General features: G+C 45.0%; 2 protein-coding genes across 9 annotated transcripts in view; one reads left to right on the plus strand and one right to left on the minus strand.

Annotated features, from left to right (window-relative positions):
* Positions 1 to 2,855: 2,855 nt before the first annotated feature.
* On the minus strand, positions 2,856 to 22,056 carry ILDR1 (immunoglobulin like domain containing receptor 1). 2 transcript variants are annotated; one of them, XM_026093992.2, is made up of 8 exons: positions 21,957 to 22,056; positions 18,676 to 18,846; positions 16,969 to 17,118; positions 15,762 to 15,881; positions 15,472 to 15,618; positions 10,843 to 10,974; positions 8,217 to 9,040; positions 2,856 to 7,136 (listed from the first exon to the last, which is right to left on the minus strand). In XM_026093992.2, exons 1-8 carry the CDS (start codon positions 22,009 to 22,011, stop codon positions 7,095 to 7,097), a joined length of 1,641 nt encoding a protein of 546 aa, XP_025949777.1. In that variant the 5' UTR covers positions 22,012 to 22,056; the 3' UTR covers positions 2,856 to 7,094. The 2 variants fall into 2 exon arrangements, with proteins under 2 accessions (XP_025949777.1, XP_064376498.1); XM_064520428.1 differs by lacking the exon at positions 15,762 to 15,881.
* Positions 22,057 to 22,921: 865 nt separating this feature from the next.
* The window catches only part of CFAP44 (cilia and flagella associated protein 44), a 44,694-nt gene continuing 41,793 nt past the window's right edge, over positions 22,922 to 25,822 (plus strand). For 5 of the 7 annotated variants that reach the window (XM_064520446.1, XM_064520457.1, XM_026093996.2 and 2 more), the window contains exon 1: positions 22,922 to 23,060. In XM_064520446.1, the coding sequence (XP_064376516.1) occupies positions 23,045 to 23,060 (16 nt within the window). In that variant the 5' untranslated portion in view covers positions 22,922 to 23,044. The remainder of the gene's footprint in view (positions 23,061 to 25,822) is intronic. The other 2 variants (XM_026093994.2, XM_026093995.2) reach the window with 1 other exon arrangement.

Below are 25,822 nucleotides of genomic sequence, written 5' to 3' on the forward strand. Positions count from 1 at the left end.
GGCTTGCAGTACCAGTTCAGCCCTGTACACCAAGAGACCAGCTGGAATCACTGTATAATGGTTCATTTATTATTAGAAAAATAAAGCATGTCTGTTAAACACCAAACTTGTGCAACAAATCAAACCAATACAAGAAAAAGAAAACAGGAAAGATCACGGTGCATTTCCTCTTCAGAAGTGACGAAAAGATAGTTCAAAAATGAAAGCATCCTTTGATCTGTATAATTGTAAATATCCACAATGGATGATAGCTTTTAGAGCTCCACAAAATATGTTACAGTTAAAGTTACTTCTTTTATATAAGATCTAACCCCCCTTTTTCAGTGTATGAGCAAACCACTAAAACTGGCATAGGTTGGAAGAGGTTTCCTCCACACACAGGTACAACTGAAGAAGTCACATTGTGGGATTTTTTTGTTTGATTTTTTTGTTAATTGGTTTGAAGAATCTTGTTCTGATCAGTGTAGCATATAAGATGCTCATCTTAATGACCCCATGATCTGAGTGTTTTGTCTTCCTATAGTTGAGAAAAGACCCAGCCAATGAAGTTCTCTCTTCTTTTTTTTGCATTATGATTAGCAGGTAGTAACCCATGCAGAACAAGTTCTCAAAAGGGAATAAATGCAAACTTTACCCTCACCTAACCTTTGTCTATTTAAAAAGCCAAAATTAGAGATCTCTTGAAGAGTCAGCACCGGTAGCTGAAAAGCATGACATTGTATCTAAATAAGCTTTTCAAACATGGTGCATTTAAAAAGGTGTTTAGAACTTAAACTTGATTTATGCTCTGAGTAAAGGGCTGCATCACTTGGGGCAACATGAACAAAACATCACAGTGCTAGGAATTGCATGGAAAGAAAGGCTGCAAGCCTGTTACACATGACTGCTTTGCTAAATTCTGTGCCAGGTAGCTGCTAGTTAATGCTCCTTATTATTCCACAGTAAGGCAGTTTCCATCCATATTAACTTCCTACTATACACAGATTACCTCCAAAAGCTACCACTTCATGTTAACTAGACTTTTGCTGACCAGCAGCAGTTGCTCAGTTGCCATCCCTCCTTGCTTTTTAAACCCAGAGCCAGTTTCTCCTTCTGTAGATGCAAGGTATAAATTTGCTCCCAAAGAACATAAAGAAGGGATCTTACCTGGTTTAAAGCCTGCAGTCCCCAAACTGGAGCAGCTTGGAAGAAGTTATGTATCTTCCACCACTGAAACTCTGCAAAACCTATCATGGGCTTGACCCTCCTATAAGTGTCCTATAGAGCATCCATCACTTGACTTCAGTCCAGGTTACTCAAGTGCTCCCACCCTACTCCATTTCAGCAGTATTCCTGGCTAGGGAGCCTGAGAAGGGTTCACACTTTGCCTTGCAAGAAAAGGTGGGGCAAAATAGGAGACCACCTCCACTTACTTCCGTATGGTCTAGATATACCAGTCACAAAGTCCACACCACCAAGAATGGAGAGTTCAGCTCTTACCTGTCTTGCTTTCTCTCTGTCTCACAGGCAGAAGCTGAGCTAGATGCTGATCTGAGACACCGTCATTTATGCAAAGCTAATATAGAGATAGCAAGGGGTCAAAGGTCTTATTTTGTTTCCCCATTTGCTCTTTGGCAAGTAGATCCAGCTCAGCAGGATGGGCAAGAAGTTATGTAGGACTCTGAACCTGTTATTGGGATTTGGTAATGGAGGGTCAGCCTGACCTGAGCCTAAGAGACATGGAAGGCAGCTTCTGGGTCACTGAGTCCCCTGCTTTTGCTGGCAACCATGTCATAGAGGCCCCTTTCATAAGCCGACCAAATTCCACATGAGCAGTAGCTGGGTCTAGTTTTGCTCCTGCTGTTCCTGTGGGAAGGCCTGTTCTGTAACCTCACAACTCTGACGGTTGGACTTACTTGTGGCTGTTATGCTTATTTATATTTTGCTCTTGGTTTCCAGCAAACACGTTAACAAAATGGTGTATGTGGGTAAGTGCACATGCACAAACCCCTCTCAGATTTCTTCCTTTCCCATGTCCGACCATTTCTATACAGGCTCACAAGATGGGCACATACCTGAGCCAGCTGTCAAAACTTGCACAGGGGAAACATAACTTCTCACCAGGCTCCCCGGAGAACTGGACCTAACCAGAAAGTGGCTGCAGTGCCGCTGAAGGGCACATGCTTCCCATAGTTTGAGCTTCAGGTGCCCACTGGGTCTTCAGTCAGGCCAGCCATCTGTGTTTGGCACATAAAACCATTGAGCAGGAGAGGGAGAGACAGAAAGGATGCAACACTGTATTACAAATAGCATTAGCTAAGGGAAAAGGGGAAGACCTGAGGCATAAATTAAGCCTATTACACGAGACTCAACAGACCTCTGTTCTTATATTCATGACAGTGACTCATTTATTAGGCTACTGCCTCGTGAAGAGCTCAACCAGTGTCTTCATTTATCCAAAATTTTCTAGACTTTTACTCTCATAGAGCTCAAAGTAGTATAAAACTAAACAGTGACCAGTCTCATTTTACAGACATGGAAGCCAGGTCAATGATTGCTTCAGTGACAAAACTGAGGTCAGGTCATTAAGGAGGGCTGCCAGTGGTTTCCCAGCCATTTTCCCACTCTCTCATTGAACAATTTATTATCTGTTTTCTTAAAAAACAAAGAAAAAGCCCTCCATAACATGAAAAATATCCCCCTCCAAACCCATACAAACAAACCATTTTGCATTTTTGTCCAAAAAATAACAAAAAATTCCTACTAATCTCTAACAAGGTTCATTCCAAAAGTAAGCACAGAATATTCAATTCCACTTCTGGTGCAAACACTAAAAAGCAATTTATGGTCTAGGAAGAACACACAAGAACAATTGGTTGAAAGTTCTCATATATTTTAATTACACATTTGACAATCATTGAAGAAAATCTACACATTTGCCATCTACTTTTACAGCTGGAATAACATTTGGAAGACCAGTACAAGTCACATTATAGGCATTAAACTTTACAGAAATAGCAAGGAGCAGTCTTTACTTGCGGGTGTTAATTTAATATAATCTCAAGTGTCATCTCTCTCCTACGTCAGGTCCACAAACTAAAGTCTCTAACCATATTAAGTGGTGTTTTAAACTGATGTGCTGCTGGAGGTAGTAACACAGAGGGGACTTAGCTACCCTACGCAATAATACGTACTGCTGAGGAGATTTGCACTGTGGTTGCTATCACAAGGTAACTTCCCCCCCACCCCCAAGTTAGCCTAACTTTAGCTAGTGCTAAAGTTAGTGTATCATGAATACAATCCCAGAGATAGCAACTGGGCTTTTCAGCACTTTCTACTGCCAAACAGACAATTGCCAAGACCAGATCAATGATTACACAAGAAACAGCCCTTGTCCTCCATTCCTGGAATGGCATTCTGGAATGGCAGGGTGCTCTGCAAATAAGCAAGAAAGCCAGATAATGCAAGTCCTTTCTTAATCAAAGAAAAATTACATGATTTTTATCTCTCTTACAAATCTCTGGTGGAAAGCAGCTGCCAGGAGCAACATAGACGTCCTTATCTGCCCCACATGGCATGGTCCCTTACTCATTACACTATTATTTTAATTAGGGTAGTCCCAGTTACTATCAAGGCACTTTATCTTCAGTGGTATAGAAAAATTCATTCTCGAGGGTAAGGTATGTTATGTTCCTTCAGTTGCCTGACAGGAACAACAAAAGTCTGGAATGGCAATAACTGCCAAATGCAACACATATTCAGCTTCTTTCACCACACATGGGCTGACATGTGAACATCAGCTCTTTGCAGTGGCTGAAAATCAAACATGATTATATTACAGCATAGAAAGAACTAGGCTATGCTACTTCCTACTGTTATTTCTTTTCACTGTGTAGTATCTGAGCTGCCTGATTCACTCTCTCTCTCTTTTTTGAAAGTCAAAAGACCCTGTAATCTTACTGGAGGAAAAGAGTCCATTTAGTATTGTGCAGTGCAGTCACAATGGCTTTCATTTGCAGCCAATTAAAAATAGAAATAAGCATTCAAAGTATAGCCTATTTTCTTCTCACTTTTCTGTCTGCTTGCAGTTGTGAAGCATGCATGTATAAATTTCCCTTTTAATTATTTCACAGCCCACCAACTGGTATTTTATGAACCATAGTGGTCTGTGGACCAGATTTTAGTAAACCTTGTACCATTTTTGCTTCCCTGCTGGATAACCTAATCTACTTCTGTCTGCAGTTTAAGAAGTCACAGAATTAAGTCTGAGATACAGTCAATTTTCCATGAAGAGTTTTGTTTGATGTTTCCATAAATATGAACAAAGTGACTGAAGAGATGCTCAAGCATGGTAACGATAAAACTCTTCAGACTTCACACAGCATATATTGTGCAAATTTACACAATCTACAATTAGCTACCCTAGCTCAATTATGGGGACCAGAGAAAAGAATAAAGATGGACAGCTCCTTCACAGGATTTAGATCAAAAAGTTTGGACCTGCAGTTAGTATGCTCATACTACAGTGGCAAGCTTCAATAGCTGCTGCTGTTACACAAAGTCATCTTTGGGTTTCTTGCTGTGACAGGGGGTCCTTGATCTTGGAAAAAATTGCTAGACAAATATTGGGTTATACACATTTGTATGTGAAAGAGAGTAAACTCTTTCCCATGCTGCCATCTTGGGATCTCAGCTGGTGTCAGTAGACTCTGCTCTTGATGGAGAGAGGGGCAGTCCTTCCCTGAAACCTGGACATTTGGGTTAGGCTGAGATGACAGGAAAAAGAGGTTTTTCTGCATAGATCTATGGGAAGCAAAGGAGAAAGTCAAATTCCAAGCCACTAATTCAGCTTCCCAGGGAAAAATCTTCCAGATCCTGGATCTACTACTAGTTGGCAAAGGGCAATGCTAAAGTCAAAACAAGATGACAGTTTTGGAAGAAGGAGCCCCATATTTTCTATCACTGCAGTCACCATAAACTCCTCCGAAATTAAAAAAAATTCCAGCCATAAAACAAGGGATACATAAAACCCTCAGAACATTAAGTCCCATCACCAGCATGTCATTAAATAAGAATAAAAATGATCCACAGCCAGTGAGCTCAGCAGCTCTGCAAGTTCTGCAAACACACTTAATACCCCATACTTCAAGTGTAACTCATGAGTCAGTTCACGTTCACAGTTTGGGTCTAATGCAGTCAAGGACTGAGCTTATTACAGCTTCCCCTTCTTGAATTCCAACTTTGGAGTTGCTCTTTCAGCTCTTTCATTCCTTTTTGTGCTAGCCATCAACTACTGTCCAACAGCCCCTCTGCCTCCAGAAAGTAGGTCTCCACTTCTGAAACAAAGTCTACCGGGCGACTAGTAAAGTCCTCCTGCTCTCTCTCTGTAGGCAGAAATCAGCACTATCAACCAAAGAACTGCAGGAAAGTGAGTGTTCCCCATAATAGCCTTTGGTCAACCAGCAACTGCTTCGGGTATCCAGCTAGAAGTATTCCCCCCCCCCCCCCCAGCAGGAATTTTCCCATTGTTGTCCAAAGAAAAGAATAAGGGAGGTGGAGAAAATGAAAGCATCTCCAAGTCAGTCTTCCAAGGGAAACTGTAAGCACATCACCACCTGGGACATTAAAGAACAAATAGTAGAAGGTGTCCCATCTGGTAGTGGTTGGGAAATAACCTAGGCAGTATAATGATTGATCCTGGCCAATCACTAGTGCCTCTGGGTTACAAAATAACTCACAAGATGCCCCAGAAGTTCCTCACAAACAATTGAGTCTTATGAATCCAAGAAGTATCTTTGGAAAGCCAGTTTCCTATAGAGGCAGCCAGCATCCAACTAGAAGGACACAGGGAATATCTCTGCTTTTTCAGCACATTCTAATGAAAACAGTAGATGAATCGTATCAAGGGGAAATGGCAAGTTGTTCTCCTCAGCAACTGTTCTTAGAGCACAGATAAATTCTGTTTTAGTTGCAAGGTAACAGTTAGGAAAACCTGGCAATCTAGCTACGGCTCAGATGCACAACACATTTGGAGACGGTAGTATTGTTAGGGCAGTAGTAAAAGTGGTGACCGTAAGACTTCTCACAGAGCCCTTTACCCTACCCCATGTACACAACAGATGGCACAGAGAGCAAAGGAAGAACATAAAATGCATGCAAAAGAGTACATGTCTCAGGAAAGATATATCCACCAAAGTCATGCTTCCTAGAGTTGAAGGAAATTCTGGTCCACAGTACCAGGAGCAGTAGTCATACCTTGCTCAGGCCCTGTGAGGACAGCCAGACCTTGTTAAATTTAGCCCTTTAAATTTACAAATAAAAGCAAGGCTGGTTAAAGGCTAGCACAAGTACCTTTAACCACAACTGGTTAAAGCAGGGCAGGGTGGTTCGGTCAGTGACAGGTAGATGAATTGGCAATTTTCAGATGTGCTAGTGAGCCCTTGTTAAGGCAGTCAAACATCCTTCCAACATTCTGATTCTTCTGTTTGGGAGACAGGCTTACTGGGGTGAAAGGAAGCGACTGTCCCTTAACTATGCCAAACAGCAAGGCAGAAGAAGCAAATCTTACACATTCTCAAGCACAACATAGGACCCTAGGAAGCTGTGCCTCACTACACCTCACTCCCAGGGGGCCAGACCAGATGAACTCCGGAGGTCTCTTCCAACCTGAATTATTCTACTGTTCTGTGATTCTACAACTCTGATTACTTGAGCCATTCACCAGTGAGCAGTGTGCAAAAGACCAGTGTTCTACAGACTGGGCTCCTTGCCGTGCCAGAGCACCTAACAAGGACAACTGGTATCTTTCTTTAAAAGTTGGGAATATACTGTTTGTTCAATGCCACTAAAAAGTACACCATTTCCAACAGAATGTTTTCAACAGATTACAGCCCATTGCAAACCTAAGTTTCCAGGTCAAAGCAGGAGTATGAAGGCATTAGGTACTGCTTTCATGGGCACTAGACATAGATTCTTTAGAGTCACAAGTCTCACGGGAAGCAGCTTTATCTGTTTTTTTGCTTGTTGCCTGTCCAATCAAAAGCAGCCATCCCAGCCTACATGGTGGGACAGCAAAAAGGAGTTTGGTGGGAATCTCAGTTCTTTCAGCACTGGCATTAAATGACTATGCTTCTTCCACTGCGGGAACTTCCTCTATCCTGCAAGAGAAAATAAGAGATTCAGGAACATGGAAGGATGCATAGAAACTGTATGTCTTCCTGCCTGCTCTGAGAATCATAGCAAAACCATTCATACACACATTCCATCTGGGACTAGAACTGCATTTCCTTCCAAAACTCAAAGAGGAAAATGGTAATCTGCAAAATACAGCTCTTTGAGAAGAGTCTCACCTGGTAAAATTCTGCATGTATGTGATATGCAGACACTTAAAAAAACCTGATCTTTTTAAAAACAAAAGAATGGTAAGGGGGAATATACTGGCTATAACTTGACAACGAGCTATTGGATATGAAGCTTTTCACACTTAGGTTGCTACTTCATATCTAGCCCCAGTGTAAACTGAAATAAGATGAGCTGAGAACAATGGTTGTTCATTGCTGTATAATGCATGTTCAGTGCTCAGCAGTCCCAACAAGTAAATCATCCTCTTCCACCCTGGCCTGGAGGATCACATTTTTCACCACTATGGCCGCCCACAATCTTAAAGCCCATTTCATGTAGCTTTAAGCATCTTACCTGGAAGCTTTTCCATATAAACCATCTCAGAAATACCACCAAGACATTATAAACATTAAATGGCAGAGACTGATAATAGGAGAATTATGCACATATTAAACAAAAGAAATCAGAAGTAAACCAAAGCCAGAGAGGGCTGTAGAGGGGTTCTCAGTAGTGCTGCCTACTCTGGATGTGCTCATCCCCAAGCAATGCTAGGAGAACAGCTTTTCTGACACCAGTGCATAGAGGCTCTAAGTAGGGACTGGAGGGTGTGGGGTGTGGTAAGGGTAACCCCCTTACTGTTTTGGAAACAAAAAAAAAAACCCACAAACTTTATTTGACTGCTCACTTTGTCCCTGAACACACTATAGCAATGCAACATGTGTCTGAAGGGAGGGAACTCAACAGCCTCTTGATAACTAAGCTGCACAGGGCATCCAGCACTCCTTACCTTCCTTTGGAAAGACAACAGGTTGCAGAAAGTAACAACCATCCACCCTCACCCCCCAAGAACCCACCTCTTCCCTTGCATGGGGAAGCAGCAAAAGCAGCTAACTTACCGAGCGTGGCCCTACACTGTCTCTACGCTTGCTGTCCCGATCTGGGATGACTTCTAGTGAGCGATAACTGGGGGGTTTATCTTCTGGCCGGTCCCGAGACCGGCGGTGACGCTTGCGGTTTGCCACTGGGAGACGGACATGCTCTTCGGAGGAGCTCCATGACCCTCGCCGAGAAGGGGGAGAGTAGCTGTGCCGCCGCTGACCTGAGCTGTTGCTCCTCCTGGTGTGGTGCTGGTAGTCTCGCCTCTCTGTGGGCTGCTGTCTTGAGTCACGATGGTGGCTAGAGTGCTCCTTGGCCTCTTCTGGGTAGAAACTGCTGCTGCTGCTCTTGCCCCTCTCAGCATGGCGCGTGGGTGAGACATCTTGTCTGGAGCGCCAAGGCCTACCATTGTAGCTGCCTGTCCTCTGCCTTGGAGGATGCTCCTCTTGCTGCCTGTCCCAGGGCTCCCGACTGTAGGTGGAGTGAGAATCCCTACTGGGAGGCCGGGGCCACTGCCGGTTTTCCCTCTTGTTCTCTGCTGGGAAATCCCAGGGTTGGGGCGTGTGAGCATTTCTCTGGGGGCGTGTGGAGTTGCTGCTCCCGTGGAAGGACGGGACAGAGTTGATGAGAGGAGGCAGACGTATTACCCTGCGTTCCACAATCTCGGAGCCCAGGGAGGAGAGCATGCTGGGGTGCGGCACAGCCTGCTGCTGGTGGGAGGGTGGCAGGGGCTGGGACAGGTTAAGGTTTTGGATTTCAGACTCCAGGTAGTCCAAGACACCCTTGTTAGAAGAAAGCTGACCTTGTGGCTGCACCAGTGGAATACTGCTCTGCAGAGACACATCTGAGGATGAGAGCACAGGACAATGCAGCAAGTCGAGGCAAAACAATGAAGAGATGGCCCCCTCTCCATAGATAATCTTGGCTGAAAACCTTTTAAGCATCTCTTCCCCTCCTCTTCCTCAGAGCAAATAGGCCTCTGCAAGAGCTGTGCAAGTCTCAAGCACCACAGGCAGCACATTGGCAGTGCACAAGGTAAGGGGCAAAGCATAGCTACTGGTAAGCTGCAGCATTATCTGTGTTTTGGGCAGCACAGTAGTAAGAAATCAGTCACCCAGCACATCAGGAAATCTAGCTGATATACTCAGAGAGAGGATTTTTTTTTCCTACAGCACTGATACCAAATTTCAATTAAAAAAAAAATCAGAAATTTCATAGGGTTCTGCTTTCCTGTATATCTTGTTGAAATGGAAGCAATATCAGTCAATACTACAAAAGAAGAAAATTTTGTATATATAAATGCATACACACACGTACGTACAGATTAAGCAGCAAATGAGGAAATTTCTTCACTAGGAAGCTGGTGTAGCACTTGAAAAGGTACCCGAAGAGGTCACGGAATCTCTGTCCTTGGAGATTTCCAAAACTTTTTAGACAAAGCAATGGCTGGCATGATCTAGGTTGGTGATAGTCCTGCTTTGAGCAAGAGCTTAGACTAGATGACCTTAGAGGTCCCTTCTACCCAACATTTCTACAGCTTCAAAGCTGACCTTATATAAATTTAATGGAAACTTAAGCACAAAAGATTTGATGACTATGAAAACACAAGCTAAAAAGACTGCCTGAAGAACTTTGCCTATTGTTTTCTGCTAGTGTGCACACATGTCTTTAAGAAACCCCAGTATCTTAAATCATGGTGGCTCAGTCACCAGATCTTCCAAAAGAGAACTGGTGTCCTGGATAGAAAAAAATGTTAACTGTAGAATTAACCAGCAGGCTAAAAAAGTGTATGCTCAAACACCTTGAATCCAGCATTCAACATGTTTGCAAACTATTGCTTCAAACAACAGCTAAGACTAACCAGACACAGTATAAATCTATGACTGCTGGATAGTGATGAAAAGCTCATTTCAGATGGAAATTTGTTAAAATTTTTTGGGAAGTCATTATGCTGAATTCCCCTGTTTTCCTTGGACAATTAAAAATATTACTGGCAATAAGCTTTTTTTTTTTTAGTTTGATAATACTTCTTTCTCTAGAACTTTAGACACTCCATCTTCCCTCCTCCATTAAAGTCACAAATAAATACCACTAATATAAGTGATTTGGAGGGGAAATGTCTGGAAAATCCTTCCCGGTTCAGTAATGAGACCTTCATTCTTTGCTGCATGCAGCACAGAGCTATTGCACAGAAGGCCATTTGCCCTCAAAAATATGAAGGCTAGACATTTGATAAGAAGTCAAACAAATTTCACTTGTCATATCAATTTTGGCTATATGGAGTTGACCGTGACCAGCACAGCAGAACAAAGAGACAGTATCCTCCTCTACCACAGGAAGCGAGATAAGGTGGGTATATTTACCCTGCAGTCACTGTGGTGTAGCACAGATACACCTCACTTAGCATTAAACTACTTTACCCAGCACTGAGACTAGGAAGACACTTCAGATGGATATATAGTATTTATCCACTCAGGTGAGTCTAAAGCATACTGCAGATACAACAGAGCCAACAGTTCTTTGGTGTTCTGGAGAAATACCTTTTTGCTTTTGTGGTAGAGAGGCTAAAGACTCTCTGCCGAACCTCTGCGAGAAGTTACCAGTTCTCATCCTGATTTCCCTCTGAAACGATGCCCATGGTCTCACCTCGTTGCAGCAGAGGGTTCAGCTGGTAAGAAGAAAGTTGGGAATTCCTATCACCACCTCTGTAGAACATGTTGGGTGACATCCAAGGTGCAAGTGCACGAGCCTGCTTCATGAACCGATGCTGTTCCAGTGCTGGAAAAGAAGCAGCAAGCTTACAGCAGCTATCCCTACAGCACAGCCAGCAGAACACATACAGTATCATTTTGCTTGATACATTGTATCTTTTGGATGTGATCCGTTATTGGAAAACAACAGAATGAAAAGCTCTCCATCCCATGACAAACATACAATAGAGCAAGGGAAAGTTGCACAGCTTCAAATAGATATCTAAAACAGAAGAAAAGGTTTAATACCAGACATTCAGGGTACAGTTCCAGCAACTGGGATCGACTGGCACTATGATTAAGTACTTAGCATATAACCAAATGGAAGACTTGTAACTGCCCACCTGCCCTATCATTATGAGTACAGCTGAGGAAAGGTGGGAGATAACATCTCATACAGCAAGATATACTGCATTGCTTTCTCCCTCTTAAAACTCTTTCAACTCGCCATCGGTCCTTTCCCCCTTTGACTTTGATTTGTAGCTAAACAAGACCTTTTCTTGTGCCTTTCATGTAGGCTTTGTCCAGATCATGCCTTCCACATCGTAGTTAAAAGCCTCCATCTTTTCCTCTCTTTTCCACAAATAAAGCACTCAGAGATGCACTGTCCAGCTTCTCCCTTGCTAGTCTTTCAATCACTCTTGTTGTCTCTTTCTAATTTATCTCAGTGTGAGTGCTAAAATTAAATCCCTTATGACAGCATGACCAAACGGGTGAGCAAACTAAATCTCCTGTTCTCAACAGCAATGTCCTGTGTACCGAGGGAGCAAACCCAATGGAAATTCCTCTCTCTTACTGGCTTCTTCCACTGCTAACTCCAGACCCCTACTGACGGGGTCAGGCTCAAAGCCCACTTCCCTTTTTTCAGCTCTCCTATCTCACCTCCTCTACAAAGACAACATCACCATCTCTGTCTGCAAAATTATCCCTCATTGCTGCTTCTGTTTTGGGAATACCTAAAAGCATCACCTTACAGAAACTTACTCCTTCTACCACAGACAATCAAAACTCAAGTTTACAAACAAGTAAATTCTGAAAGCCCCAGACCTTACAAAATCTGACTGTGCATGTCTGTCATTGCTGTGTGAAGCTCTTCTGCAGCTCAGGCCTTTGCAAAGTTTCTTTTATATGGCTTCTCTGGAGTCTGAAAAGAGGCAGGCTTTTACTGCTGTGTTTTCTCATGTCAGGCACTAACAGAACATTCGTGGCGATACATTTCAGGAGACAGATAGTAACGTCATTGCCTTTGACACCTTTACCCCTCTGATAAATCTGGCTGAATTTGGCTGATAGAATTAAAAGCTCCTGGATTGGAAGAGACAGGGGACAGACAGACGGGTTGACTGCATAAACCTTGCTTCTTTAAGAAACCAGGCTACAGCTAAGCTCCAATTAATTCTGTCCCCTGGGTTCCTCTGCAACAGGCAGTATTTAGACTGTATGCTCTTTGGGACTGAGCCATCCCCTTCATTTCATGTAGCACCCCTGCTGTTAAGCAGATTATATCCATGTCGTCCTTCAGCTACTTCACTGAATTTACATAGACCAAGACTTGCAGCAGAAGAGGGACTGCCCCTGCATCCCACCACATTCTTTGCTTTATCCACAGTTCAGCCAGCTCCTGTTTGTTCTCCATTCCAAACTCCCCTCCCCTCTCCAACCTGGCTCCAAACAGACTGAAAAACAGAGCTGGAAACTTCAGGGTTTTAATCCTAATACTGTGACTTTTCTTCAAAGCACTGTGGCCAGAGGTATCATCTTTCAAGCATTTTATGTCAAAATTTTTTTTTTTTTTAAGGGGTTTTCCTTGAGTTCAGGTTTGACGCTTGGAAGAAAGAGAGGAGGAAGAAAATGAAGAGAGATAAAAAGAAGGGAAAGGCCTTATCAATTCTTCTTCTCCTCCCATTATCACCTTGAGAATGTCCTACCTGCAGGTTCTACCTGCTGAATGCACATCTCTAGGTTTTGACTGCAGTCATCTCCGAAGAGCAAAAGGCCCAGTAATGGTGGGCATACCTACAGGTTTCCCTCCTCAGGGTATGAAAGCAGTCGCTGGGACCTAAATCTTCACGTCTGTGGGATTCTCTGGTCTCTCCTTACAGCTGAACAAATGCATAATTATCCTTGGACTTCCTACACTCCCTCATCCTCCCTTCCTTCTCCAGATAGCTTGCCTCCCAGTTTGAACCTGATACACAGAGCACTGAGCTCAGTACTCTGGTTCCTCATCTGCAAAACGAAGGTAACATTACAGATCTTTTTTTGAAATTCTTGAAAATATACTGATTTGAAGAATGTCAGATTCCTCCCAGTTCCAAAATTCACAACTGTTATAAAAGTTTGGGAGGATGCCTCATTGTTGCTCCACCCATTCCCCAATGAGAAAGTTTGTTCTTCACCTTTGTCAGATTTTACAGTTGCTGGGCCAAATCCAATTATAAAAAAAATTATTTTCCAACCCAGTCAGACTCAGGTGCAAGTATTTTGCACCAATTCATTCATGGGAGAAGTCCACAGGAAGGAACTAGCTAACAAGAACAGAAGGAGGTCATATATATATTTAGCCTGGTATTTGTACCAGTGGACTTTTCTCAGAGCTTTCCATGGGGAACGTAATTGGCTTGCCCTGGGGCATACTTAATATTTCTGTAACACCAACTCTAAATTATGCAAACAATTCACTCCTTTTATTACTAGATTCAAAACCACGTTAGTTAATGACCTGACTTGTAAAACACCCAGTGTTACCTCGCCCCAGTGGCATCTTTGCCCGTTCAGTAGATCTAGGCTACCCTCTAGTGGCCAATAACTGGGAAGAAATCAGACACATTCAGCTTGCACTCTAATTCTAACATTTAATAGAGGATTTCCACTTTCTGTTTAGTTGCATAGAATGGTTATTCCTCACGATTGTTTTTTAAGATACCTCCTGTCTCAATCTTCTTCTGCTTTTTAAGGTCTCCTATTCCTTTCCTGGAGGCCAAAAAACAAGTTAGAGGCAGGCAGAAATGAAGAAGGTGCACTAGAGTAAGGGAACAGTCACACAGATCCTTGCAAAGTGGATAGAGAGGGCAGTAGCTGGGAGGAAAATTACAGCCAGAGAATCCAGCAGCCAGTCAATGAGGCTGGACTGGCCTGTAACTTCTCGCATGAGAAGGGAGAGGTTTTGGGAATCCCACAAGAATCCATCCTACCTATCCTTGGTAGGAGGCAGGAAAGACAACAACAGTCTGGAGTGTGCTGCTATCTCCTACAGCATAGAAAAACAAAGAAGAGCTCATGCATATTCTGAATGCTCCTTTGCTGAGAATCAGGAAGCCTGGGCATATGAGTCTTCTACCTCCGTCACCTCTCTCTCCCTCAAGGAAACTGACTTTTCTGCCAAGTCTCCAGAGCCTCCTCACCACCAAGCATTTCACTTGAGAGAGCAGAAAGTCCCCAGAAAGTGTTTTGTTTGGTTTTGGTTTTAGCAAATGAGAGGGATACTCTGTTCACCCTTTGCAATGGCTAAGCAAATTAATCTTAAATCTAAAACTCTCACAGTAGGTTCTTTCAGCTCTTACAGAGCTTGCTAACACCAAGGTATACCGCAAAACTCTTTGTAGGCAAAGGGACACCAAAACCACAGCTCCTTGTTCACAAATCCTCTCCTTGCAGCATCTAGTAAGAACTGGGTGATTTCAGTGACAAGTAAATGTGTTTGTTGCCTTTTGTTCCTGTCAGAGCATGTAAGATACAGAGAGCTATTCCAGCTTGTGTCACTGCAGAACTGCAGTTTCAGGTACAAGAACACAGAGGCTAAACAGCCCCAGCAGACAGAATTCAAACGCTATGCCTGGCTGGCCCTATTAACAGGGCAAGCACTGACTTCAGAATCTCTATTACTGCTGAAAACGATGCATAACAAAGTCTGTCTTGACCCTCAAAAACTCAGAAAGCATTTGCAGGGTTGACCATCAAAACAGACCATCTTCCTCCTTTCTTTCTCCTCAGTCCTCTCACCAACAAAAAGGGAACAAACAAAAACCCTTTGCTTGTAGAAGGAGCAGGTCTGAAATACCCAGAAGATGGAAAGTCCCAGTTTTTACACAGGTACCTCTCAGAGCTGCACATTTCAAGGCTAGGCCAGTTTGGAGAGCAGCACCATGATACCAAGGACAAAGCATTCACTTGCTTCCCTCAGATGCACAGGCAGAAGAACCACAGTAGGACTGGAAAGAAAACAGTCCAGAGCTATTCACATAAGGGAAGTGACCATGCACTGGATAATGTGAGGGAAGCTGGCAGTAAGCTGTGAGTGGGGAGCAACTTCTGAAACTAGGACACAGAGCTTCATAGGAGCAGGGTGGGATCCACATATCTTAGCTCCTCTTCTCTATCAGGTTACATGAAGGTTACATTGGCCAGAGAAATGTCTCAATCATGACACTGAAGCACAGGGAGAAATTGGAGCACAGCAAGCTGTATGTCAGACTTTTGTCTTGACAGAAGCCATGGTTGGACATACATTTTTTTCACACCTCACCTTCCTCGTTACAGCAGCACCGCTTTGGGCAGCAGACGCATGGGATGTGGCAGCAGCAATACTGGGGACAGCACTGGCACCAGCACACTCCAATCAGCAGGAGAAGGAGGAGCCCACCAAAGATGATAAGGAGCACCGTGAGCCAATCTATGGGAGATACAGAGAAAGATAGAGGATCCTGATGTACCAGTAACTAGTAAGTTACTGAGCACCTCTCCACTCCAGAGGACATCTTGGGGTGGGGAGGAGGAGGACAGGGGACACCCAGAGGACAGACCACAGGCACTTACGGAGAACAATTAGCTTAACTTCCTTGTCTGGGTCACCTGATGTATCTCCTGGTGCTTCCACAGTGCAATAATACACGCCATGGTCCCACCACATGACCTCGCTGATAGCGAGGTCTGCCCCTGTGGGAGAGGGACACAAAGGTCAGTGGGCTCTTTAAGACTAGCACTGCTTTCAGGCCTCACTCTAAGATGCCCTGTGCTTGCAGGTGACATGTTGTACTGCACCTCCCCTTTTCCAATGAGCAGCCATCCCCTTCAAATGAAAACAACACACTCCTGTTTTAGTCTATGGAGAACTCCTGTTAAGTGGCATTAACTGCCAATCCCTTTTCTCTTTGTGTGATCCCCTTTTTGTCTGGAAAGCAACATTACTTACAAGCAGGGCTAATTCTGTGTGGAATGAAATACCAGAGCATTGCTGGGTGATAGATTTTAACAGAAATCTGCTGCTGCCAACTACTAACATTGGTTTCAGAGCACTGTCAACCCCACTGGCAAGCAGGGCGCCTCATTAACTCCATGAAAGACCAGGAAACCACTACAATGTATGCACCTCTTTCTGAGCTCACATTTCATAATCTTTCCCTCCTTCCTCTCCTCTTATCAAGAAATCATCTTGTTGTTTTAGCATGGGAAGGGGCTGGAGCAGAAGGGTTTCAGGGAACCACATCAAATAAAAGAGAAATAGAATAGAACAATTATACAATAGAAGAAACATGCCTAGGATGTTTACCACTCTTAGGATGTAACACAGCCTCACACCTTAAAGCTGTTTCAGGTCAGGCCACGGCACACTGAATATGGGTCACTGTACTGCACTAAGCCAGCCAGTTTAATAACTCTTTTTGGGCAGTACCAATAGCTATTTCTCCAGAGACAGCAGAGAGCACATATTGCACCTGGGCAAGTATTCAGTATTTCTTAAAGGAAAGAATTGTTTTCTAGCCTCTGGGCTCTTCAGCTCACCTCTGCACTCTTCAGCAAAATGCTCAGGCATTCTCAACTCTGCCTTAGCTGGCAGAGCCTTCAACACCCTCAGGCCAGGGAAAGGGGATTTGGCCCCTCACGACTCTTGCTCCACTGTCACCTCACAGAATATGTAAGCTACAGATGATATTAGCCAGGTTCATGTTTCTCTTCACTCAGTAGGCCCAGGTATTAGATAGTTACTAGGTTCACTGCCTGCCTGAGAAGTTATGTCACTTACGGTTCTGAATGGTGATCTTCCGTTGCCGGTAATCGACGCCCAGTACAGGCTCGTTCTGTCCATATTTCTGGATGACAATGCGCACCTTTCGCTGGCTGTCACTGCAGTCATTAGATGGATCCTGGCCAAGAGCTAAACTGGCCTGGTATGCTACAAACACACATCATCAAATCAGAGGCAGGACAAAAGTTTTTTCAAAGGCCCAGTTTCTATCCCCTTGTAAACAGCAGAGAAACTCTTAAACCCACACGTGCATCTGTTTTGGTTTAGTAATAAAAACCAAGGCTTCAAAACAGCAAGAGCAACTCTGGAGTACTTAAAAGCAAACAGAGGTTGAGCCACAGAAATGACAAGAGATTCTGAGAATGCAGAAGCTGCAGAGGAGATGGCTCCTGCACTCACAACTGAAAGAATGACAGTGGAAAGAAGCTGATGATGGTAGGTAGGAGGGCAGCTCCCAGTATGAAGATGAACAGCAAGGAAAAAAGTCACACAACTCATTAGGACTACTGGAGCAATACCAAAAGTGTATTTATTTCAAAACCAAATCTCTAGACACATATGAACTGGTGTAGGAACTGTCTACCTTTCCCTCCTGTGCCCCATTACCCATTGTGTTGTTCATAAAGACAGAAAAGAACACATCGTCTGATTCCACCTCATGATTATGTGTAGAGACTCAACAGAATTAATGGAGGATTAGAGGCAATTATTGTCCATTACTGCTATGAGAGACTTGCAGTAAAATCTAACATTGAATCACCAGGGATTTGGGAGCTGAAATTTGGAGAGACAATTCATACAAAAGCTCAGCATTGTCTTTAAAGCACTTGCAGTGAAGAGAGGAGAGGACAAAGCTTGTTAAAGGCCTATGTGCAGCTGTATCTACAATGTATCGTGAACAGCAGACCTAGCTAGGCTGAGATTCTGACCTTCGTGCTTTCTATCCCTGTTGTGGCTATTAGCTCAAGTGTAGCCTGAGCTCAAAGCACTCACTCTGTGCTGGAAACAGCAGAGCCAGGGATCGACCTGCTCATGGACTTGGTAACATGCCTGCCCCGAGCCCTCTAGACTGCATGATAGAGAGCTTGGATACTATGGCACCAAACAAGCCCAGGCTCCCCACTTAGAGCTCTGTCTTAAGTGTACAGTTAAGCTAAGGTAGGGCAGCCTAAATATACCTGAACAACCATTTTAAACACTCCTGAAACAAGGCCGCACACACTAGAATGTCTGCACACAAAGTGCTATCACTTACAGGTCTTTTTGCCCTCCAAAATGCAGGTGTTTCTTTTATTTCCCAAAATCAGTAACACCCAGTCACTGGCCACTAGGTCCAACCACGGGCGCCCCATGAAATCATAAAATCCATTTGTTGCAGGGCCCTTGCCTTCTGTTTTGGCAGAATGTAGGGCAGCCAAGTTTGACAGGTGCCAAATATGGCAGAGCTCCCTGCCTTCCGAGTTGATGACAAAGAGGACAGATGGGCTGCTTTGGCTGGGATTTCTCCGATATCGTGTCATAAAGCCTTGACACTGCAAAAGAAATGACAGCCATGCCCTCTTTTTCTTAGAGCCCAGGGAAGTACCACCACCTGACCTGGTTTGTGAGCAGAAAGAGGTCAAAAGCCTATATTCCCCAGTAAGTCTACCTTCCCCATACTTCCATTTAAAGAGGAATTCCTTGGAGAACAAGCCTGACACTCACAGACTGAGTAGTAGTCAAAGATGGGATCCTTGCAGAAGGATTTGAAGCGCCAGGTCACCACCACATCCTGCAGCTGCGCTGAGGTGCTGTAGTCACACTTGAGGACCACATTGGCAAACAAGGTGGTATAACGCTCAGCATCCTGAACTGTTACCAGCAGGGACAGGCAACCTGCAAACAAGAACACAGAAGACAGTTGGCTGGCAGGAACAGACATCACATCGCAACTTTCAACCCGGACCAGACCAACAACTGAAGTACATCTCCCTTGGCCTCATATAGAACTTGTACCCAGGGACCTCACAGTGCTTCACAAACAGTGTGTGAAGGGATGTCTCACAACTCCTCTGGTGAAGCTGTGCAGAGATATGAATCCTAGTTAGGGTGCGAGTCCTGTCTCTCCCTGCCAGAGTACAGCTTGAGCCATCCACCTGTCTTATATACTGAATTCCTTCCTCTGAAGCAACTGTTACTAGCCATTATGTAGCACATCACTCATACTCTACTTCTGCATGGTAGAATTGTCCCTCCAGGCTGTGGAATATAATTCTTTGGGCCCAAAAGTGCACAGGATGGGATTGCTTTGCTTTGTCATCCTAACCAGATCAGTTTTGCAGTGCCATCTGTTCATACAAACATCTAACGAATTTTGTCAAGATCTTGCTAGGATAGCCCTCAGAATGTTACCTAGTGGTGACTAGGATGAAGACAATACTACTTTTGGGCTTTAGCATTATAGTTCTACTTAATCCGTTTATCTCATTAGAACAACACACATCAATTTCCCCCCTTTTTTTTTCCTTTACATAAAGCTCTTGTTTTTTTACTTTCTGACCTCATCCATAACAGCCTCCACAGCATTTTCTATCCAGGCAGCCGCATCCACTGAGCAAGATTTTACAAAGCCTCTGAGAAGCTATACATTAGTTTAGCCACACTCCAGTGGCACCTCTATCTTGTTTAAACTTTGATAACACAATAAGTTGTGCTTGTCATTAACAATAGCAAAGTTATCACTGGTTCCCCTTCGATAAGGCAATGCAAACAGTGCAAAGCAAGTGTAGGACACACTGTCTGGAGTATACCCCAGAGAACAGGACAGGGTTTGCAGTGCCATGGTAGAACGGCCCTTAACTGGGGTGCATGACAGTGGGAAAGGAGGAAAGGAAGGAGGGAGGTTTGGAAAGTGCCAGTAGAAAGGGTCATCACAAACTAACACTTATTTCTATTGCATCTTTAAAATCTTCCCTTCATTCCATGTTTTCAGGATGACAGCAAGGGAACCGGGGACACTGCAGTAATATCTGAATCACATCTGCAAGCACCATTCTTTCAATGTCCTTTTAGGTTGTGTCTCCATAGTAGTGTGTCTCCAGGCAAATATGAGCTCCACCCGTCCACAGTCTGTGCGGGGTGGAAACTATATAGCTGCAGAGGTGCAAGACTGCCTCAACAGATATTTCTGCAGTAGGATATAGCAACGCAGTACCGCTCAGTTTCTGGTTTGAAACTCTCTTGGCACACCAACTCAAAGCACAGGCAGAGCAAACTCATTTGCCTGAAAAATGCCACACACACAAACAAAGAGAAGACCTGGGTAAACTCTGAATCTAAGGCTTTTCTGAAAAAAATAACATATAGACACACACGTAAACACAGAAATATCAATGGCCATGCAAAATTCTATCAAAAGCATGGCTCTCTAGTTTTTACAGTGCTGTAGCAAGGCAAGGTCAAGACTGGTGACAGCTGGTTACAGTGGTTCTTATTTAACTACATTGCACTTCAACACATCTTGTTTCACCTGAGGCTTTCATTATCTATTCAGTATCTTACTGAAGGGAAACACAAGAAACGAACCCAAAATGCAAACCCTCAGAAGACTGACAAAACCTTGATCTCATTGGCAAGCAAAGAGGTCTTTCTCATATGAATTCTAAACTGCCTAGACGCATAAAAACAGAAGAGATTTTCCATGGGTTTCTTACAGCAGCATCTCTCAGACAAGAATAAAATACTCAAAAATCACCATGTGCTTCTCACTTACAGGAACCAAAGCTCTTTATGAAAGGTATTCATTGTCATTACCTCTGTTATACAAAAGAGTGAGAGCTGAAAGACAAGTTCCCTCTTTTTTGAAGAGGTTAAAAACCTAGTGGTCCCACTGGATGGCAACCAGATGTCTTAGCATTTCTGATGTTTCATAATAACCTCCTCAACCAAGATCATGCAAGACAACTGAAAAGCTGTGAAAATAAGGAAGGTTCCTAAACTTGATCTGCATTCCTCTACTGAATTCTGCTGCCCTTTTTTTGTGCTTGGAAAGGATGAATTTGGGCACTACCAATCTAATAAGTTACTGCTACTTCAGATCTGTGACTTTGTATTGAAAAAGACACTGACTTTCAGACCAGGTGAAGCCAATTTTTAGCTTGCGAGAACATCATGCGGGAATGTGGCTGCCAAGCAAGATAACCAAGACGCATGCCTCCCTATTTTTTTCCTTCCTTTATTGGTTCTCTGCAAGAAACTGAACTTTGGCATCTAAAGCTAAATCATCAGCAAGGACCCAGATATCCAAGACCAAAATGATCATTCCCTGGAGGAGATGAGAAGCTGGAGGAAAAGAAATGACTGCTTGCTGAAGGCCGCCTGTGGATATCAAGGGGAGCTCCTATTTCCATACAGGCATGTAGCTACCAAGTACCAAGGCAATGCAACTATGCCAGATCTCAAAAGCAGCTGGGGGTGCGGAGCCAGTAGCAAAAGCTGAGGTGAGCACTTGTGACTGAGCCATTGAGGAGTCCTTGTGCTTCTTCCTGGTACTCAGGCCCAAACGAGCCTGGGTGCACACACAAGCAATACAGGAGGCTGCGGGGAAGCAGGAACTCTTTTCCCCTCCACCTAGGAGAGGAGTGAGCAGCACCTTTGCAGGTGATTATACTCCTCCGCCTGTAAGAGTGGCCCTCCTGGCATGGCTTTGGTGCCACGCTCAGGAGAGTCCAGCTCTTCCGCCCAGGGCCAGGAGGCGGTTGGGGGCTACGGAGAAGGGACCACCCCCCCCCCCCAAACCTGCCCCCGGCCGGGGGGAACAACACGGGGCGCCGCAGAGGCTCGCCGAGGCCCGGCCACCCCTTCCGCGGGCCGCAGGGCCGCCGCTCCCTCCGCTGCACCGCGTTAGCCCCGGGCAGAGCCCCAGAGCGCCTCCCGGGCCCGGGCCCCGGGCGCCGCGCAGGTGTTCCGGGGCGGGCGGCACCGGGGGGCACCGGGGCCCCACTCACCCGCCGGCAGCCAGGCCAGCAGCAACGCCCGCCGCCAGCGCCCGCGCGGGGCCATGGCGCGGCCTCCTCCGCCCGGGCACGTCGCGCCGGGCCACCCCGCCGCGCCCACAGGCCCTCCCCTTCCCGTGGTGGCACCTGTCCCAGCCCCGGGCGCCTCCCGCGGCCGTCCGCGCCCTCCCACTGCCCCCGCACCTGTGCTCGTCACCCCCTGCAGGTACGCCTGCCTCCCCGCCCGCCCGCGGGGGAGCCCCCTGCTCCCTCCCCCCTCCTGGCCGGGCCGGGCCGGGACAGGGCAGCCCCCCCCCGGGGCCCCTAAAACACCGCGTTTCCCCTCGCAAACACCGGGCGTTGGGGCACCTCCCCGGGTCAAAGCCCTGTCCGAGAGTCGGCGGGGGGAAAGCGTGCTTTCGCAGGTATGCTTTTTCAGGCATGCAGAACGCAAAGGGTGACTGACTGGTGAGAGTTTGCTAAATTTTTCTGCGTGGCGGGGGGAAAGAAAACGTAGAAAATTTCACATGTAAGTTTTGAAAAGTTTCAGCCCTTCATGGAAACAGCAAGGTACAAGAGAGAATTTTCATAATCTTGGCCATTATAATTTCTGACTGAACCATTGTTATGATTGCGGGGCCTTTACTGACTGGCGCCTTGATAGACCTGCTAAGGACCAGATCAGTTATTCGTTGAATGTCCTCATACATCCCAGCACTGTGCAGCGCCAGGTGCCTTTGTATTACACGCGAACAAAATGCTCTGTATAGACACTTCCCTTCACAATGGGGAGCATCGTCCCTCTTAACTCTAGGGGTGGACCTGAAGATCGCAAGGGTGGTCAAAACGGATTTTATTTTTCAAAAAACCCCACCGGCCTCCTTAATCTATCGTAAAAGCGACACTACCGGCCCACACACCGGGTAACGGCCGCCGGCGCGCGACCCCCGCCCGCCGTTGCCTGGCAGACCTTCCCCCGCAACACCGCGCGCCGGCGCCGCACTTCCACGGCGCATGCGCGCGGATGGCCGCCGCACTACGGTTCCCAAGCCGCTCTGCGCGCCGCGGGAGCGGTTGCCTGGAGACGGGGCGAAGCAGCGATGGAGGCGGCCCCAGGTAAGGAGCGGGCGGGCGCCCCCGGGGACGGGTCGCTCCTGCCCCACACGGACCCCGGGGCGGGGGGGGGGGAAAGGGACACCTGCCCCGTCGCCCCAGGGGGAGCCCGCACGCCCCCGGGTTTCCCCGTGCCCGGCGGATCTGCCCCTGGCAGCCGCCCCCTCCCCGGCACCCTCCTCCTGGCCGTTACTGGAGGTCTCCAACCGCCCCTCCCTCCCGGCCGCTCCGCAGGGCCCCTCTGTGGCGCCGCCGCCGCCGAGCCCCTCCACATCGCTCTGACCCCCCGGGACGGCTGTCTCCTTCCGGCCCCCGGGTTGTGCCCCACAGCAGCCCACGGTGTGGGACTTGCTCGTTTTGCGTTACCACGTGTGAGGCGGCTAATTTCATTGCCTGCTGCATCTGTGGCATACGTCACTGCTCTCTGAAGTTCAATTTTATGGTTTTCCTTTATACCTAAAGTTAATAAGTAACTACGGTGATGTGACCAGTTCAGTGTTTCCACTTAATAAAAAACCTGGTAACTCACCTTTGTTCATGATGCAGACTTTAGTGGGCTTAAAGCTTTTGCTTGCATGGGGCAGGACTAGGACATCTAGATCATACATTTTAGATGTGAGGTTGGAAATCAGAGTCAGGTTTTATTTCTCCTAATTTTATAGGAAAATATTTTGAATGTGTGCAACAGATCAAGCAATAGTCGGGTTCTAAGCACTCTAATGGGCACTCTTGTCCACCTTTTTTCTCTCTCTTGAGGCAAAAAGAGTTATGGGGTTGTGATAAAGATGCTGTGTCTGGATCCTACTTTGTAGCTTTATCCTTGCTGTCTCAGACTGACTAGCAGATGTTTTATATATTTATCCTTAATTGCAGCAACAACTGGTATTTTTTGTTCTTCTCTTTCTTGAGTCTTCTAGCCATTGTAAGAGAGAAAGATATGTTGTCTGTTGCAAAAGATATTTTCTTGGGTTATATGCCTAAAACTGATATTTAATACTAATTTCATTGTGATGCTGACTAATAATGATACACAGATGGCACAGACTAGCAATGGTACACACAGCTGCACATTGATTTACACTTAGATATTTCTCTTTGTATATATGAGCGCTAAAAGCTATTAAATTTTTTGAAGGAAAATAATTTTTTCAAAACTTCATTGCTCACACATGCTGTGCCCAGCAGCAGCCCAAAATACTGTGATGTGGTCTGCAGGATAAAAGGGATGCTTAAACAGTTGTTCGGTGGCGTGCCCTCATTCTTAAAGAAAAGACTCGGAGAAAAAACTGCTGAGGGAACTGTACCTGAAGAAAAGTTAAACCATCAGGACTTGGCAGATAGGGGAAAAATCTGAGCCTTCCAAAACAGAACTAGATTTGAAGAAGGTGCTTCCGCCTGGAACAGATGATTGGTATGTAACTCCTCATGGTAGACTGTCCTCATGAAAACTGTTTCAGTCACTTTTCAAGGCCAGTGTTACCTTGAGGCCAGAAAGATACCAGTGAATAGCATGTCAGGCTTATAGTTACTGTGCTAGAAACAGGCCAGGTTGGAAACAATAAAGCAAAGGGAAGTCCTGGGATAAACTGAATAACCTTGTGTGGAATAAAGCCGAGTAAAGGGACTGCATACAAGACAGTCTCTCCTGAGGAAGGAACATGTAGGTGAAAGTACATTTTGAGTTTCGTTCAACCTACTGATGCCCAAAGCTTTTCTACAAAAATTTGCAGACTTTTTGTGTGAACCAAAAAATTAAACAGTTGTGTGAATGATAACACCATTGTGTAACAGTTTTGTGTGAACCAAAAAATTAAATCCTAAAGAAGTAACACAGCATAGAGATGAAATTTTTAACCTCTTGCTTATTACTAGTAGTAAAAGTGCTGTAGTTATGTTTTGCAGTAATAGTCCCTATTTCTACACATTCTGAAGTACTGGACAAAACTGATGTTGTCCTCCTTCCGTAGATGTAAAAGCTGAGGTGAAAAAGGCCATGCCTTTTAAGCACGGTCACACAGTTGTGAGGCAGAAACAGTTTTCATAGTAACTACTAGATTTTTTCAGTTTCTGAAGTATAACTGTAGGCTATATTATGATCATTCTTTAATTTGACGCTTTCTATGCAGTTGGAGTGTCAGTCATGGGATTTATGGAATCAGGCACTGTGTTTATGAAGTTTTACACATTTAAGCACCCTTTTTTTGGAAAGAGGAAAAGCGTAGGAGCATAGTATAAAGAAAGAGGATCCTCTTAGTGAATTGTTTATGCATTATCAAATAGACAGCCATGTGATTCAACTTTCATGTATTTTGAATAAATGAGTCGCTTTGTTCACATGAGAGATCTCTTAATGTCCAAATTTGCTGAGAATCTGTGAGAAGCCCCTATACATAACAATTCTGCATGGCAGCAAAATTGCTAACAAACATCCTATTTTTGAAAAGACTGAGACAACATACCTGAATGAACATATTTATCCATTCTGGGTTAAGCTGTGGCTTTTGAGGACATAGCTAAGGGAAAGGCAGTTTGAGAGAAAATGGTTTCCTTGAAGTTCACAGGTTATAGCCTGGGTCACTGAAACAAGAAAACATGAAATCACTCCTGGGTGAGTTCTTAGAAAGCTAAATAGAGGGACTGATGTGAATTTGGTACAGTGTTTAAAGTCAATATCATGAACTACTAGGACTAGAGGAAAAAAAAAAGAACATTAATGCCCTGGTCAGGCAAACTGTATAAATTGGAATTGACAAAATTTTCTGATA

Source organism: Dromaius novaehollandiae, chromosome 1 (assembly GCF_036370855.1).
Source record: "Dromaius novaehollandiae isolate bDroNov1 chromosome 1, bDroNov1.hap1, whole genome shotgun sequence".
NCBI lineage: Eukaryota > Metazoa > Chordata > Aves > Casuariiformes > Dromaiidae > Dromaius > Dromaius novaehollandiae.